Source organism: Dendrobates tinctorius, unplaced genomic scaffold (assembly GCF_039654945.1).
Source record: "Dendrobates tinctorius isolate UK_male_01 unplaced genomic scaffold, ASM3965494v1 ptg000016l, whole genome shotgun sequence".
Taxonomy (NCBI): Eukaryota; Metazoa; Chordata; class Amphibia; order Anura; family Dendrobatidae; genus Dendrobates; species Dendrobates tinctorius.
This window is the reverse complement of record NW_027361684.1, coordinates 56,365,188-56,385,308: the sequence shown is the minus strand read 5'-3', so window position 1 is coordinate 56,385,308 and position 20,121 is coordinate 56,365,188. Positions and strand designations below refer to the sequence as shown.

At 42.0% G+C, this 20,121-nt stretch overlaps 1 protein-coding gene across 1 annotated transcript in view; it reads left to right on the top strand.

Moving 5' to 3' along the window:
• The window catches only part of PPEF1 (protein phosphatase with EF-hand domain 1), a 112,938-nt gene that overhangs the window by 12,231 nt on the left and 80,586 nt on the right, over positions 1-20,121 (top strand). Inside the window, exons 5-6 of the mRNA XM_073566068.1 lie at positions 653-767; positions 3,512-3,558. Coding sequence (XP_073422169.1) covers positions 653-767; positions 3,512-3,558 — 162 coding nt within the window. The remainder of the gene's footprint in view (positions 1-652; positions 768-3,511; positions 3,559-20,121) is intronic.

Here is a 20,121-nt window from a genome sequence, read left to right as displayed (position 1 = left end):
TACAATATAGTGGTTTTTTCAAACCACTATATTTTTACCCAACAAATTTTTTAATCATTCACGTGGTGATTGTTTAGAGAGAGAGGCGAACATTCAGAAACAAGCGCTCCTAGGGACACTCATTACCATGACATTGTGGCATTGTTTCCTGTTAAACTGTACTTTACAGGACAAGTACAGATTTTAAAGTCCCAATATATATGTGCGTGTGTGTGTGTGTGCATATGTGTATATATGTGTACATACTGTGTATATAATGTGTGTATATATAAATGTGTGTGTGTATATATATATATATATATATATATACATATACAGTATGTAATACTCACCCATTAAATTGCTGCTTGTATTTATTTTCCTACAGGGACTGATGAATCTAATCACTGGCTGCGGCATTGATATTAGCATGTACAGCACATGATTGCTGAGGCCAGTGGTTGCTGCAGCATGCTAATCTCAGCACTAATTTAATATCAATGTGTATATATATATATAATTTGCAGAGAACATGTTAATACATTATAAATCCCATCTTTTTCCACGAGATATGTAAAAACAATACAGTATGCAACACATTATGGCAGTGGAAGTGTATGTATGAAATAATTACATATACATATTATATAATGATGAACTATTCATGTTCCAGCTACTTCATGCCCGATACGTTCTTCAGCTTTTCCACGAAATCAAAAAGTTCCTGAAACAAATGCCAAACGTTGTTCATTTAACGACATCCTACTCTAAACAGATCACCGTATGTGGTGAGTATAGCATGTATAAGAAAAGATTGTGCAGCTTCAGGTAACGACACTTGTTATAGCCGGATTAGTATCTGACTAGCATTTTATCAATGTGTCTTACTTCATAGGACAAGATGTAAAGGTACTGTCACACTTAGAGATGCAGCAGCGATCCCGACCAGCGATATGACGCGGTCAGGATCGCTGGTACATCGCTAAGTGGTCGCTAGTGAGCTGCCACACAGGCAGATCTCACCAGCGACATCGCAGGGGACGGGGGTCGCTACTTACCTGTCAGACGCGGCGATCCTCCGTCCTCCCACCCGGCTCCACGCTTGTCGCTCGTCTCTCCACAGGAAGCGCTGCAGGAAGCTGACGACGAGAAACAGTCCAGGACGTTCTCGCGCGATCAGCGATAAGCAGCGGGGGAGCGGGTCGGAGGTAAGTATCACACACAGAGATATCGCTAGCAGTATCGCTATAACGTCACAAGTTATAGCGATATTGCTAGCGATATCGCTTAGTGTGACAGGCCCTTAAAATAAATAAGCAGTATTGAAATTCTTTCTTAAGGTGGGTTGTCCACTATTGCAAAACACAACCTTAATCATTTCCGGGTCCAAATTAAAATAAAAACAATGTATACTCACCTTCAGCAGCAGTGCTGCTCCAGTGACGTCTGCGCCGTTGTTTCCAGAGAGTGATGTGACATTGTTGTCTCATGTCACAGCTGCTACCAATGAACGGCCACTGTTTGACTACAGATCAATATTCCATCAGGGCAGATATCCACTCTGACGATATAGTAGGGCTGTGTGCACACGATGCAGAATTCCTGCGGATCCGCAGTGTGATTTTCAGTATAATGTAAATCAATGTTAAAAAAAAAACGCTGTGCAGACGCTGCGGATTTTTCCACGTGGTTTTCCTGCGGTACAAAATCCGCAGCATGTCACTTCTTTTGTGCGGTTTTTCACCTCCCCAGTCTCCGAATCCGCAGGGGGAAAACCGCAGTGGAAAACCGCACAAAAACCGCAAGAAAACCGCATTAAAAATGGAAGAAATCCGCAGGAAAAATGCAGGTCATTTGATCTGCGGATTTCTTCAATTCTGCGCGGAAAAATCCGCAGGGCAAAAAAGTAGGTGTGCACTCAGCCTAAAGGCTGTGGCTGACAAACGGCTGCTCAATGGCTGCAGCCAGTATGTGACACAACAATGTTACGGCCCCAACATCACTGGAATGACACTGCTGCAGGAGGTGAAGTGAGTATACACTGTTTTGTTTTTTTGTTTTTCACTTTTACTTTGGGCCCTGAAATTATTACGTAGGGGTTGTCTAGCAGTGGACATCCTCTTTATGTTGCAGTGTGAGATTCAGGCAAGAAAATGGTACATTAATGAGCTTTTCACACTGCATTTTGTAGAGGTGACTGTGCGGATTATTTTAACGGCCATTTGAACACAGCTTCACTAATCAAACCTGATCCTCAGAGTATTGCTGTTTTGCTGTGCAAGAGGACTGCTAAAGAAACTGCTAACATAACTTCTGTGGCTTCATCCTCTGGATCCTCCTGTGGGACACCACTGATCATAATGTTATGGCACAGTCTAGTGATATGTCATAACAATAAGGGATAGAAATACAGTTCAAACTCACCAAATTGCATTATATGAGCAACAATAAAAATCGTTCTTTTAATTTTCAAATCTGCTCCCTCAAAAACAGCTTTATTATAATATGCCAATGAGTGTGCTCAGTGCACCCTTGGTGTGGCTAAATACCTCAGTGCACCATTCTACCCACTTAGTTTAATTATGGCCACTACTTTTATGTTGATTGTCAGCACAGTCTTAACATGAACCTCTGTTTATCTCCACGCTTCTGCCATTTCACGTTTGCTCTGCTATTACTTAGATGCCGGAGAGAGCACACAAATCACTCTCGCCTCACTTCTGCCATTGCTCGTCTCCTCTGCTATCACTAAAGTTCCGGAGCTATCACTAAAGTGCCGGAGAGCGCACACTAATCACTCTCTCCTTGCTTCTGCCATTGCTCGTCTCCTCTGCTATCACTTAAGTGCCGGAGAGCGCACACTAATCACTCTCTCCTCGCTTCTGCCATTGCTCGTCTCCTCTGTTATCACTTAACTTCCAGAGAGAGAGCACACAAATCACTCTCTCCTCGCTTCTGGCATTGCTCGTCTCCTCTGCTATCTGCCAGTGAGAGCACACAAATCACTCTCTCCTCGCTTCTGCCATTGCTCGTCTCCTCTGTTATCACTTAACTGCCAGAGAGCACACAAATCACTCTCTCCTTGCTTCTGGCATTGCTCGTCTCCTCTGCTATCACTTAAGTGCCAGAGAGAGCACACAAATCACTCTCTTCTGCCATTGCTTGTCTCCTCTGCTATCACTTAAGTGCCAGAGAGAGCACACAAATCACTCTCTCCTCACCTCTGACACTGTATGCTAGTCAGCTTTCGTTTAAATAAGTGGGTGAAACAGTGTACCAAGGCATTTAGGCACACCACGGCTGCACTGAGAAGCCACATTTGTATATTATAATAAAGTTCTGTTTTTGGGCAACGACGGAAAAGATTTAAAAACAAAAGTTACAATTTTCATTGTTGTCCATCTCCCAAGGCTTTATAGTTAGTTTGAAGTGTAAATTTGGAGTAACAAATTCCCTTATGTAATATTTTGGACTGCAAAAATAACTAATTTAAACATTGTTGTCACATTTTTATATATCTATCTTTGATTAGGTGACCTTCATGGAAAGTTGGAGGATCTACTTCTAATATTCTATAAGGTATTTGATTTACATGCATTCATACTTCCTCTAAATAGTTGTCCATCCTTTTGCTAAAAATCACCTTGCAATATTCAAAATTTATTTTAGAATCTAACATGTTTTAACATATGTAGAAAGAGTTCATAAGTGAACTAGTTCCTCTATCTACTGTGCAGTTCATTTGTCCTTTAAAGAGACCTTGTCAGCAGATTTTTGCTATGTAATTTGAAAACAGCATAATATAAGGTAAGAGAGCCTGATTCCAGTGATGTATCAGTTATGATAGAATCCCTATTTCTCTGTTGTAGATGTAGTAGTGGTCACAAAACTGTGTATAACCCACCCACAGGTCTAACTAGCATCTTCTTTTGTTCAGTGTACATTGTCAGCAAGTTGCTAATCAATGATGGGTACTTTGTTACACAGATTAGCCTGACTGCTGTACACGTGAGACCTAGTCAAGCCGTGATAATCTCCTGCTGATAAAACACTGATTGTATTGAAACTACTACACATGGCCTAATAAGTGACATTTCTACAATCAGGGTCTCTTGCCTTATATTATGCTGCTCTCAGATTGAACCTGGTGACAGATTCCCTTTAAGTTAACTGTATTATGATATAGCAGCCATTCAGCTTACACATGCATCCAATGTATCTTTAGAAAAGTGCTCGCATATAAATATGTTCATTGAAGGAGTAATTCAATAATAAAAAAAGGGTCTGCTCTTTTCTCCAAAAAACATTGGATGTGTGTTTGGTATTGCAGCTTAGTCCCATTCATTTTAATAAAGCTGAGTAGCTATACCAGACACATACTATTACATCCTAATTGTTGTGCTTCACCTCAGTAGGGCATAGTGATATGACCCGTGAGTGGCGCAGGAGCAGTGCCAATGCCATTAGCAATCGTTGCCAGCTACAGTATATACTACTTAGATTGAGCCACAAAACATCTTATACATTGCAGTCCATAACGATTGTGGCATCGCTGTAGTCAGCCTTTTGGCACCCCACAGCAAATTCCACATAAGCCAACAATGGCCCTTAGGACTGCTGTAAAGTGTAAGCCCATTATGCCATTACCTGTTACTATAATACTAGAAATAATGTTTTATACTAACGATTCAACAATCCCAGATCTTTGTCCATGCGTCTCTCTCTTCATTAACTTCAGTCGGTGTTCCGAAGACTCTATCATGCTTGGCAGTATGTAGAACTTCCATAGAAGTCTATGAGGGAGGTGCACATGCGTGACCACCTCTCCACTGACAACCACTGCATCTCCAAGCAGGACATGGATGTCAGCAGACCTCCATTCTTGAGAAAAAAAATTAATGTAAATTTATGTATATTACACAATTGTGCAATTCTCAACCTGATATCTCCTGTGACTGGCAAGCTTGGTAATTGACTTAGTAAGGACAAAGAGTAGGTTTGGGATAGGTGCAGGTCCCAGGAAATGCTATAGATTAGTTAAGAAACACAAAAAGAAACAATGGAGCCTGTAACCCATAACAGAAAATCTGCATAGTTTCATTAAGTATAAAAATATATTTTTAATTATTTGCATACAAAAAGACAGACTACAATTATTTAATTCATGTGATAACCAAAACAGAGATCAGATGGTATAAATCAAGGTGCACCGGTTAAGAACAAAGCGTACTGTTACATAATCCAGCATTATGGACAAAAAATCACCACCCTCAAATACATAAACATTGTGATAAGTTCACCTGTTAGTAATACTAAGTAGTCATGTATAGTGCCACAGGAGGGGGGAGAAAGGGAAACGACAATACCATACTTTATCCCCACCAAAGTAGTTCCATGCTATAACTCATGTGACGTGTCACTACCCATCAAAATATTTCTATTACAAAAACTGCCCACAGGGTAGGGAACAAAGGGGGGATGAAAGAAGTCTAATGGTCAGTTACCCATGCTGGAATCCATGAACACGTACGCGCCCCTAAGTGCGTTTCGCGGTAGCTTCTTCAGGGGGAAGGAAAAAAATGGATGTGTTAAGTGTCCCTCTCATGCCTCTTAAATGCCTGGCCAAGACGTACCATTGGTGGCGTATGTCACGGGTTGGCGGGGGCCGCATCGAGCGACAGTCCCGGCGTCAAAATGGCGACACGGTCCACACCCACACTGCGCCTGCGTGAACCACGACGTCACAGAAAGACGTCGGAAGTGACGCCGATGGCAGCGCCCACCCCCAGGACATGCGCACAAGTAAGAAATGTCAGGCGCCACCATGTTGTTGAAGGGCAAATAATGCCCACTATTCATCCAGATGCTGGAAAACAACAAAGAACCCGGAATTCAATAGATAGATACAAAGCCGCCATACCACAAGGGCCAATAACAATTGCACTTTAGTTAAATAGTTACAAAAATTACTACATATTGAAAATATATAAAAAGCTTTTTAAATATAGAAATATGAATATAATTAATCATTCTCAATGAGTCCGGCTGTAAAGCAGAATATTGAAGAAATTCAGGCAGCTCCATATTCCAATATTTCAAGAATACCGAAGGCCAGGCATATAGAATGGTTCAAGAAATATAGTATCATAAACTAAATAAAGGAGAAACAACATAAAATTAAAAACAATATTATAAAAGAGAGACCATTATAAAGCAGACAATGTGAGCTCACAAATAGGAAGAGAAGCTAAGTTGTTCATTCAAGCCCAAGGGAACCGTAGTCCCCAAAGTTACAATCCAGCGACATTCTTTTTGCGTGAGGAGACGAATACTATCGCCACCCTGGACCCCCAAATTAACGTGGTCAATTCCTCTAATTTTCAGGTCGCCTGGATTACACTTATGTTTCAATTTGAAATGCCTGGGGATTGTTTTAAGAGAATCCACATCCTCCACATCACGTGCAGCCTCAATGTCCCTAATGTGTTCCCGGGTTCTCACCCGTAATTCTCTAGACGTTAGGCCAACGTAAATCAATTTACAACTACAGATGGCATAGTAAATCACATGTGAGGTAGAACAGGTGATATAATCCCTAATTGAAAATACCTTGAGGCCGTCCGATGATGCGAAGGTCGTGGACCTCACATGATTCCTACAGGCTAGACATTTTCCACATGGGAAGAATCCATTATTTCTCCCTTTAGAGCCAAACAAAAACCATGATTTAGAAGTATAATGGCTTGATACCAAAATATCCTTTAAATTCTTACTCCTTCGTGTGTCATTAATGGGCCAGGAGATAGATGCCTGCCAAGGAGGGGGTCAGTCGTCAATATCGACCAGTGTTTCTTTAATATAGATCTCATAGTACTCCATTGCTGGTTAAACGTAGAAATGTATCGGATCACACCCTCGTTGTTTTTTTCTTTTTCCTTTCTCTGTATGGCCAAAAGATCGCCTCTCTTGGTGTTCTTTGCCCTCACATACCCTTTCTTTATACTTCTATTACTAGTTAAGCAGTTATTTTTTTTCCCAACCCCATGAAATAAAGACTTGAAAACACCAAACTGTAGTGTTTACGTACTAATTTATTATTCTTTTATTATCAGGACTGGTAATCAACAATATTAAATATGGTTTTATAAATTTACGTACATTAAGCAATCTACTAACTCTGAGAATCATATCACCTTCTCCTGGCAAGTTTGCTAGCTGAATTATTGAGGTCTCCAGTGACTTACCATTACCAGAATCCCCAAGGGAAGGGATGTGCAGTGTACAGCTCCATAGGGAGTGCTCTTAGAGAATAACTATGCTTAGTTCAAGCGAGGTCACAGAAATCATCTGGTTTGTGGATAATTACCTCTCATAGAGTCTTTCAACACTTTATTACATCCAACGCTACAGAATTTAATCTATACATATCAAACAGAGAATTTGTGGATGGATATCATTCAAATTAATTGTACATTTAAATTGTTTGGAAGATATAGATTGAGGAAGAGGTAGTAACAGTAGTTGTTATCTGGTATAAATGCATGCATTATGAGAACAAAAAGTGAAAATCTAGAGCTCGGCAGCAATTTGAGACTTCCTGCAAGAGGTTTACTGTAGTTAACATGCAACATTAAATACATTTTCCATCATTGTGGTCTGCTGTAGTTTACATCCTGAACTTCCTGACAGCTCTCCCTCTATGCCTCTAGATTACATTTCCCAAGAAATGTCTTCTTTGCCAGAGCAGTATCTGACCCATAGCTCACTTACTCCCACCCTCAGAACCCACACACTTCTGCAAAGCACCATCCTGAGACACCTACACAGTCTCAAGAATAATTTGCTGTCTACAATTTCTTCTTCCCTCCATCCACCTCACCTAGTATGGGTTATCCTGAGACTCCTCTGTAGTCAATAATGTTACATGTGCTGACACTGACACCACACATGCTCAGTTTACTGTAGGGGAGCAATGAGTCATAATGTATTCATGTTAATGTAATCTAGCACTCTGAAAAACCCAGCAGCATCATATCTGACCAAAGCCACTAGCTGATAAGATTATTTTTTCTTTGGGGAATCTACAATTCCTCTGTTACTCTGCATTCCCTCATTGCTTACATACTTGCCCAGTCACTCATAACTTGCTGATAATGACAATCCACACCCCGTAACATCACTGTTTAGAGCTTGGTGCACAGCAGCTGGCTGAAGCCATTTCCAAGCTGTTGGCTCAACCTTTCCTCCATGGAGGGCTGTACTTAAAGGGGTTGTCCACTATTAGAAAACCCCAGCTTAATAAACTCAGGTCCCTAGTTATAATAAAAACAGAGGATACTTACACTCTGCAGTGTGACATTTTGCAACACGTGCATGCAGTAGCCAATGAGAACCTGCTTTTCAGCTGGAACCTTTACTATTTCATGAGTAGTCATCCATCCTGATGAAATATTGATGAGCTGCAGCCAAGAAGCGGGTGCTCATTACTGCAACATATTTGTGACTGGTCACTCTCCAGGAACAGCAGTGCTGACATTGCTGGAACAATGCCATTTAATTGGAGTTCTGAGTTGATTAAAGTGAATCTGTAACTAGTTTTTTGCTACCTAATCTAAGCATAATGTAAGAATGAAGATCCTGATTGCAGTGATGTGTCACTTACTGGTCTGCTTAGTATAATATTTAGAAAATCATTGTTTATCATGAGGAGATTATTACAACAGAACTACTAGATGGCAGGGTGCCATGTCATGTAGTTGAGCCACACCCACAACACTGATTTGCAGCTTTCTGCTTATGCACAGTGTACGCAGATGGCTATCAATCAAATGTGTGAGGTTATACAGAGCTCAGTATTCAGAGAACTGGTACATCTGCAGCAGAGAAAACAGTGATTTTATTAAAACAGCCCAGTAGATGGCACATCACTGGAATCAGGGTTTTTGCCCCTACATCAAGGGTCACAACATTTTTGGTTGGAGGACCACATTGCCATACTGAACTAATCCTAAGGGTCGCTAAAAAAATTTAACTTACATGAATACATCTCCAGAGCCACTACTAGTACATGAATATATCACCAGAACCACCTTTTGAGTATTTGAGGATGAGTTGGAGCTTCTACTTAGTTTCTGCTCCAAAAAAAGAAGTATGAACACATCCTAGCTTAAACTGAGTTTTTGAAGCAGAAACTTACCAAATCCTCCTAATAATCTCAAAGTTTTGAAGATTTTGAAGCTTTAACATAGCCATGAAGCACGTTTTAGATTGCTACATGTGTACAAGATTACAACCATGATCAGTACATGAATGTTGTGCCAGAACCACAGTCAGTACATGAATACAGCACCAGAACCACCATCAGTACATGAAATCACCCACAGAACCACCATCAGAACATGAATGCAACGCCAGAACCACCATAATTACATTAATGCAGAGCCAGATCCACCCTGAGCACATTAATGCAGTGTCAGAACAACCATCAGTACATGTATTTACGAGTAGCACCAAGATTAGTGCAGCGATCAATTCTAATGGCGGGTCAGCCCTATATATATTTGTATTGCATGAATCTACAATTCCCAGTATGCCCTTAACAATGGTAAGGAGATACTGGGAATTATCAGACTGCGAATCATACAGAAACCACAGTACTGATGAGACGCAGGCGGGATCACAAATTAACATTTATATCCACATACATCTTCTCTGATTAGAGTTAATTACATCCCTTTTGCCCTCCATGTTGCACAGACGCCTTCTTCTCTGGTCTTCAGCAGCATATCCAACACGGTGTCCATAAAGTATCATTATATTGCCTCATAAATAAAATCTCTCATGCTGTGCCCCTGCATAAATAATTGCCCTTCAGTGTGCTTTCTACACTCTCTATAATAACTTCCACACTGCCCTTCTCCATAATATTCTCACCACACTGCCCCTCTCCATAATATTCCCACCACACAGTATTCGTCCATAATATCCCCCCACCCTTCCCCGGTCTAAAATATTTCCACCACACTGCTCCTATCCATAATATCCCACCACTCTGCTCCTCTCCATAATATTCCCACTACACCACTCCTCTCCATAATATTCCCATTACACTATTCCTCTCCATAATATTCCCACTACACTACTCCTCTCCATAATATTCCCACCACTCTGCTCCTCTCCATAATATTCCCACTACACTGCTCCTCTCCATAATATTCCCACTACACTACTCCTCTCCATAATATTCCCATTACACTATTCCTCTCCATAATATTCCCACTACACTACTCCTCTCCATAATATTCCCACCACTCTGCTCCTCTCCATAATATTCCCACTACACTGCTCCTCTCCATAATATTCCCACCACTCTGCTACTCTCCATAATATTCCCACTACACTACTCAATCAATCAATCAATCAATCAAATTTATAATCGCCAAGTACATATTACATATATACAAGGAATTCTTTGTGGCAAAGAGGCAACATAATATATAACAACAGATACAACAAGTAACATCTAACAAGACAGATACAGTATATAGTCTACACATGACGATTTATTACTCCTCTCCATAATATTTCCACTACACTGCTCCTCTCCATAATATTCCCACTACACTGCTCCTCTCCATAATATTCCCACTACTCTGCTCCTCTCCATAATATTCCCACTACTCTGCTCCTCTCCATAATATTCCCACTACTCTGCTCCTCTCCATAATATTCCCACTACACTGCTCCTCTCCATAATATTCCCACTACACTACTCCTCTCCATAATATTCCCACTACACTGCTCCTCTCCATAATATTCCCGCTACACTGCTCCTCTCCATAATATTCCCACTACTCTGCTCCTCTCCATAACATTCCCACTACACTGCTCCTCTCCATAATATTCCCACTACACTGCTCCTCTCCATAATATTCCCACTACACTGCTCCTCTCCATAATATTCCCACTGCACTACTCCTCTCCATAATATTCCCACTACACTGCTCCTCTCCATAATATTCCCGCTACACTGCTCCTCTCCATAATATTCCCGCAACACTGCTCCTCTCCATAATATTCCCGCTACACTGCTCCTCTCCATAATATTCCCACTACTCTGCTCCTCTCCATAATATTCCCACTACACTGCTCCTCTCCATAATATTCCCACTACACTGCTCCTCTCCATAATATTCCCACTACACTACTCCTCTCCATAATATTCCCACTACACTGCTCCTCTCCATAATATTCCCGCTACACTGCTCCTCTCCATAATATTCCCACTACTCTGCTCCTCTCCATAATATTCCCACTACACTGCTCCTCTCCATAATATTCCCACTACACTACTCCTCTCCATAATATTCCCACTACACTGCTCCTCTCCATAATATTCCCGCTACACTGCTCCTCTCCATAATATTCCCACTACACTACTCCTCTCCATAATATTCCCACTACACTACTCCTCTCCATAATATTCCCACTACACTGCTCCTCTCCATAATATTCCCACTACTCTGCTCCTCTCCATAATATTCCCATTACACTACTCCTCTCCATAATATTCCCGCTACACTGCTCCTCTCCATAATATTCCCACTACACTGCTCCTCTCCATAATATTCCCACTACACTGCTCCTCTCCATAATATTCCCACTACACTGCTCCTCTCCATAATATTCCCACTACACTGCTCCTCTCCATAATATTCCCACTACACTGCTCCTCTCCATAATATTCCCACTACTCTGCTCCTCTCCATAATATTCCCATTACACTACTCCTCTCCATAATATTCCCGCTACACTGCTCCTCTCCATAATATTCCCACTACACTGCTCCTCTCCATAATATTCCCACTACACTGCTCCTCTCCATAATATTCCCACTACACTGCTCCTCTCCATAATATTCCCACTACACTGCTCCTCTCCATAATATTCCCACTACACTGCTCCTCTCCATAATATTCCCACTACACTGCTCCTCTCCATAATATTCCCACTACACTGCTCCTCTCCATAATATTCCCACTACACTGCTCCTATCCATAATATTCCCACTACTCTGCTCCTCTCCATAATATTCCTGCTACTCTGCTCCTCTCCATAATATTCCCGCTACACTGCTCCACTCCATAATATTCCCGCTACACTTCTCCTCTCCATAATATTCCCACTACTCTGCTCCTCTCCATAATATTCCCACTACACTGCTCCTCTCCATAATATTCCCACTACACTACTCCTCTCCATAATATTCCCACTACACCACTCCTCTCCATAATATTCCCACTACACTGCTCCTCTCCATAATATTCCCATTACACTGCTCCTCTCCATAATATTGCCACTACACTGCTCCTCTCCAAAATATTCCCACTACTCTGCTCCTCTCCATAATATTCCCACTACACTACTCCTCTCCATAATATTCCCACTACTATGCTCCTCTCCATAATATTCCCACTACACTGCTCCTCTCCATAATATTCCCGCTACACTGCTCCTCTCCATAATATTCCCACTACACTGCTCCTCTCCATAATATTCCCACTACACTGCTCCTCTCCATAATATTCCCACTACACTGCTCCTCTCCATAATATTCCCACTACACTACTCCTCTCCATAATATTCCCACTACTCTGCTCCTCTCCATAATATTCCCATTACACTGCTCCTCTCCATAATATTCCCACTACTCTGCTCCTCTCCATAATATTCCCACTACACTGCTCCTCTCCATAATATTCCCACTACACTACTCCTCTCCATAATATTCCCACTACACTGCTCCTCTCCATAATATTCCCACTACACTGCTCCTCTCCATAATATTCCCACTACACTGCTCCTATCCATAATATTCCCACTACTCTGCTCCTCTCCATAATATTCCTGCTACTCTGCTCCTCTCCATAATATTCCCGCTACACTGCTCCACTCCATAATATTCCCGCTACACTACTCCTCTCCATAATATTCCCACTACACTGCTCCTCTCCATAATATTCCCACTACACTGCTCCTCTCCATAATATTCCCACTACACTGCTCCTATCCATAATATTCCCACTACTCTGCTCCTCTCCATAATATTCCTGCTACTCTGCTCCTCTCCATAATATTCCCGCTACACTGCTCCACTCCATAATATTCCCGCTACACTACTCCTCTCCATAATATTCCCACTACTCTGCTCCTCTCCATAATATTCCCACTACACTACTCCTCTCCATAATATTCCCACTACACCACTCCTCTCCATAATATTCCCACTACACTGCTCCTCTCCATAATATTCCCATTACACTGCTCCTCTCCATAATATTCCCACTACACTGCTCCTCTCCAAAATATTCCCACTACTCTGCTCCTCTCCATAATATTCCCACTACACTACTCCTCTCCATAATATTCCCACTACACTGCTCCTCTCCATAATATTCCCACTACTATGCTCCTCTCCATAATATTCCCACTACACTGCTCCTCTCCATAATATTCCCACTACACTGCTCCTCTCCATAATATTCCCACTACACTACTCCTCTCCATAATATTCCCACTACACTGCTCCTCTCCATAATATTCCCACTACACTGCTCCTCTCCATAATATTCCCACTACACTGCTCCTCTCCATAATATTCCCGCTACACTGCTCCTCTCCATAATATTCCCACTACACTGCTCCTCTCCATAATATTCCCACTACTCTGCTCCTCTCCATAATATTCCCACTACACTGCTCCTCTCCATAATATTCCCACTACACTACTCCTCTCCATAATATTCCCACTACACTGCTCCTCTCCATAATATTCCCGCTACACTGCTCCTCTCCATAATATTCCCACTACTCTGCTCCTCTCCATAATATTCCCACTACACTGCTCCTCTCCATAATATTCCCACTACACTGCTCCTCTCCATAATATTCCCATTACACTGCTCCTCTCCATAATATTCCCACTACACTACTCCTCTCCATAATATTCCCACTACACTGCTCCTCTCCATAATATTCCCACTACACTGCTCCTATCCATAATATTCCCACTACTCTGCTCCTCTCCATAATATTCCCGCTACACTGCTCCTCTCCATAATATTCCCGCTACACTACTCCTCTCCATAATATTCCCACTACTCTGCTCCTCTCCATAATATTCCCACTACACTGCTCCTCTCCATAATATTCCCACTACACTACTCCTCTCCATAATATTCCCACTACACTACTCCTCTCCATAATATTCCCACTACACTGCTCCTCTCCATAATATTCCCATTACACTGCTCCTCTCCATAATATTCCCACTACTCTGCTCCTCTCCATAATATTCCCACTACACTACTCCTCTCCATAATATTCCCACTACACTGCTCCTCTCCATAATATTCCCACTACACTGCTCCTCTCCATAATATTCCCACTACACTACTCCTCTCCATAATATTCCCACTACACTACTCCTCTCCATAATATTCCCACTACACTGCTCCTCTCCATAATAATCCCACTACACTACTCCTCTCCATAATATTCCCACTACTCTGCTCCTCTCCATGATATTCCCACTACACTACTCCTCTCCATAATATTCCCACTACTCTGCTCCTCTCCATAATATTCCCATTACACTGCTCCTCTCCATAATATTTCCACTACACTATTCCTCTCCATAATATTCCCACTACACTACTCCTCTCCATAATATTCCCACTACTCTGCTCCTCTCCATAATATTCCCACTACACTACTCCTCTCCATAATATTCCCACTACTCTGCTCCTCTTCATAATATTCCCGCTACACTGCTCCTCTCCATAATATTCCCGCTACACTACTCCTCTCCATAATATTCCCGCTACACTGCTCCTCTCCATAATATTCCCACTACACTGCTCCTCTCCATAATATTCCCACTACACTGCTCCTCTCCATAATATTCCCGCTACACTGCTCCTCTCCATAATATTCCCACTACTCTGCTCCTCTCCATAATATTCCCGCTACACTGCTCCTCTCCATAATATTCCCACTACACAGCTCCTCTCCATAATATTCCCACTACACTGCTCCTCTTCATAATATTCCCGCTACACTGCTCCTCTCCATAATATTCCCGCTACACTGCTCCTCTCCATAATATTCCCACTACACTACTCCTCTCCATAATATTCCCACTACTCTGCTCCTCTCCATAATATTCCCATTACACTGCTCCTCTCCATAATATTCCCACTACACTACTCCTCTCCATAATATTCCCACTACTCTGCTCCTCTCCATAATATTCCCACTACACTACTCCTCTCCATAATATTCCCACTACACTGCTCCTCTCCATAATATTCCCACTTCCCTGCTCCTCTCCATAATATTCCCATTACACTGCTCCTCTCCATAATATTCCCACTACACTGCTCCTCTTCATAATATTCCCGCTACACTGCTCCTCTCCATAATATTCCCGCTACACTACTCCTCTCCATAATATTCCCGCTACACTGCTCCTCTCCATAATATTCCCACTACACTGCTCCTCTCCATAATATTCCCACTTCCCTGCTCCTCTCCATAATATTCCCATTACACTGCTCCTCTCCATAATATTCCCACTACACTGCTCCTCTTCATAATATTCCCGCTACACTGCTCCTCTCCATAATATTCCCGCTACACTACTCCTCTCCATAATATTCCCGCTACACTGCTCCTCTCCATAATATTCCCACTACACTGCTCCTCTCCATAATATTCCCGCTACACTGCTCCTCTCCATAATATTCCCACTACACTGCTCCTCTCCATAATATTCCCACTACACTACTCCTCTCCATAATATTCCCACTACACTACTCCTCTCCATAATATTCCCATTACACTGCTCCTCTCCATAATATTCCCACTACACTACTCTCCATAATATTCCCACTACACTGCTCCTCTCCATAATATTCCCGCTACACTGCTCCTCTCCATAATATTCCCACTACACTACTCCTCTCCATAATATTCCCACTACACTACTCCTCTCCATAATATTCCCACTACACTGCTCCTCTCCATAATATTCCCACTACACTGCTCCTCTCCATAATATTCCCACTACACTGCTCCTCTCCATAATATTCCCGCTACACTGCTCCTCTCCATAATATTCCCGCTACACTACTCCTCTCCATAATATTCCCACTACTCTGCTCCTCTCCATAATATTCCCATTACACTGCTCCTCTCCATAATATTCCCACTACTCTGCTCCTCTCCATAATATTCCCACTACACTGCTCCTCTCCATAATATTCCCACTACACTGCTCCTCTCCATAATATTCCCACTACACTACTCCTCTCCATAATATTCCCACTACACTGCTCCTCTCCATAATATTCCCACTACACTGCTCCTCTCCATAATATTCCCACTACACTGCTCCTATCCATAATATTCCCACTACTCTGCTCCTCTCCATAATATTCCCGCTACACTGCTCCTCTCCATAATATTCCCGCTACACTACTCCTCTCCATAATATTCCCACTACTCTGCTCCTCTCCATAATATTCCCACTACACTGCTCCTCTCCATAATATTCCCACTACACTACTCCTCTCCATAATATTCCCACTACACTACTCCTCTCCATAATATTCCCACTACACTGCTCCTCTCCATAATATTCCCATTACACTGCTCCTCTCCATAATATTCCCACTACACTACTCCTCTCCATAATATTCCCACTACTCTGCTCCTCTCCATAATAGAATCATAGAATCGTAGAGTTGGAAGGGACCTCCTGGGCCATCTGGTCCAACCCCCTGCTCAAAGCAGGATTCGCTAAATCATCCCAGTCAGATGTCTGTCCAGCCTCTGTTTGAAGACTTCCATTGAAGGAGAACTCACCACTTCTCGTGGCAACCTGTTCCACTCATTGATCACTCTAACTGTCAAAAAGTTTTTTCTAATATCTAATCTGTGTCTCTTCCCATTCAGTTTCATCCCATTGCTTCTAGTCTTTCCTTGTGCAAATGAGAATAAAGTTGATCCTTCTACAATGTGACAGCCCTTTAGATATTTGTAGACAGCTATTAAGTCTCCTCTCAGTCTTCTCTTTTGCAAACTAAACATTCCCAAATCCTGCAACCTTTCCTCATAAGACAGGGTTTGCAGACCGGTCACCATTCTGGTCGCTCTTTTCTGAACTTGCTCCAGTTTGTTGATGTCTTTTTTAAAATGTGGTGCCCAAAACTGGACACAATATTCCAGATGAGGTCTGACCAAAGAGGAGTAGAGGGAAATAATGACTTCACGTGATCTAGACTGTATGCTTCTGTTAATACATCCTAGAATTGCATTTGCCTTTTTTGCTGCTGCATCACACTGTTGACTCATATTCAGTCTGTGATCTATTAGTATACCCAAGTCTTTTTCACATGTGCTGTCACTTAGCCCTATTCCTCCCATTCTATATATGCTTTTTTCATTTTTATTGCCTAGATGTAGTACTTTGCATTTCTCCCTGTTAAAAACCATTCTGTTAGTTGCTGCCCACTTCTCCAGTTTATTTAAATCTTTTTGAATCCTCTCTCTCTCTTCTCTAGTATTAGCTATCCCTCCTAGCTTTGTGTTATCAGCAAATTTAATCAGTTTACCCTAAATTCCTTCATCTAAATCGTTGATAAAGATGTTGAACAATACAGGGCCCAGGACAGAGCCCTGTGGTACCCCACTTGAGACATTCTTCCAACTGGATGTGCAGCCATTTACGACCACTCTTTGGGTCCGATCACTAAGCCAGTTATGAATCCACCTAACAGTTGCCTTGTCCCACTACACTACTCCTCTCCATAATATTCCCACTACACTGCTCCTCTCCATAATATTCCCACTACTCTGCTCCTCTCCATAATATTCCCATTACACTGCTCCTCTCCATAATATTCCCACTACACTGCTCCTCTTCATAATATTCCCGCTACACTGCTCCTCTCCATAATATTCCCGCTACACTACTCCTCTCCATAATATTCCCGCTACACTGCTCCTCTCCATAATATTCCCACTACACTATTCCTCTCCATAATATTCCCACTACTCTGCTCCTCTCCATAATATTCCCATTACACTGCTCCTCTCCATAATATTCCCACTACACTGCTCCTCTTCATAATATTCCTGCTACACTACTCCTCTCCATAATATTCCCACTACACTACTCCTCTCCATAATATTCCCACTACTCTGCTCCTCTCCATAATATTCCCACTACACTACTCCTCTCCATAATATTCCCACTACACTACTCCTCTCCATAATATTCCCACTACACTGCTCCTCTCCATAATATTCCCACTACACTGCTCCTCTCCATAATATTCCCACTACACTGCTCCTCTCCATAATATTCCCGCTACACTGCTCCTCTCCATAATATTCCCACTACACTACTCCTCTCCATAATATTCCCACTACTCTGCTCCTCTCCATAATATTCCCATTACACTGCTCCTCTCCATAATATTCCCACTACTCTGCTCCTCTCCATAATATTCCCACTACACTGCTCCTCTCCATAATATTCCCACTACACTGCTCCTCTCCATAATATTCCCACTACACTACTCCTCTCCATAATATTCCCACTACACTGCTCCTCTCCATAATATTCCCACTACACTGCTCCTCTCCATAATATTCCCACTACACTGCTCCTATCCATAATATTCCCACTACTCTGCTCCTCTCCATAATATTCCCGCTACACTGCTCCTCTCCATAATATTCCCGCTACACTACTCCTCTCCATAATATTCCCACTACTCTGCTCCTCTCCATAATATTCCCACTACACTGCTCCTCTCCATAATATTCCCACTACACTACTCCTCTCCATAATATTCCCACTACACTACTCCTCTCCATAATATTCCCACTACACTGCTCCTCTCCATAATATTCCCATTACACTGCTCCTCTCCATAATATTCCCACTACACTACTCCTCTCCATAATATTCCCACTACTCTGCTCCTCTCCATAATAGAATCATAGAATCGTAGAGTTGGAAGGGACCTCCTGGGCCATCTGGTCCAACCCCCTGCTCAAAGCAGGATTCGCTAAATCATCCCAGTCAGATGTCTGTCCAGCCTCTGTTTGAAGACTTCCATTGAAGGAGAACTCACCACTTCTCGTGGCAACCTGTTCCACTCATTGATCACTCTAACTGTCAAAAAGTTTTTTCTAATATCTAATCTGTGTCTCTTCCCATTCAGTTTCATCCCATTGCTTCTAGTCTTTCCTTGTGCAAATGAGAATAAAGTTGATCCTTCTACAATGTGACAGCCCTTTAGATATTTGTAGACAGCTATTAAGTCTCCTCTCAGTCTTCTCTTTTGCAAACTAAACATTCCCAAATCCTGCAACCTTTCCTCATAAGACAGGGTTTGCAGACCGGTCACCATTCTGGTCGCTCTTTTCTGAACTTGCTCCAGTTTGTTGATGTCTTTTTTAAAATGTGGTGCCCAAAACTGGACACAATATTCCAGATGAGGTCTGACCAAAGAGGAGTAGAGGGAAATAATGACTTCACGTGATCTAGACTGTATGCTTCTGTTAATACATCCTAGAGTTGCATTTGCCTTTTTTGCTGCTGCATCACACTGTTGACTCATATTCAGTCTGTGATCTATTAGTATACCCAAGTCTTTTTCACATGTGCTGTCACTTAGCCCTATTCCTCCCATTCTATATATGCTTTTTTCATTTTTATTGCCCAGATGTAGTACTTTGCATTTCTCCCTGTTAAAAACCATTCTGTTAGTTGCTGCCCACTTCTCCAGTTTATTTAAATCTTTTTGAATCCTCTCTCTCTCTTCTCTAGTATTAGCTATCCCTCCTAGCTTTGTGTTATCAGCAAATTTAATCAGTTTACCCTAAATTCCTTCATCTAAATCGTTGATAAAGATGTTGAACAATACAGGGCCCAGGACAGAGCCCTGTGGTACCCCACTTGAGACATTCTTCCAACTGGATGTGCAGCCATTTACGACCACTCTTTGGGTCCGATCACTAAGCCAGTTATGAATCCACCTAACAGTTGCCTTGTCCCACTACACTACT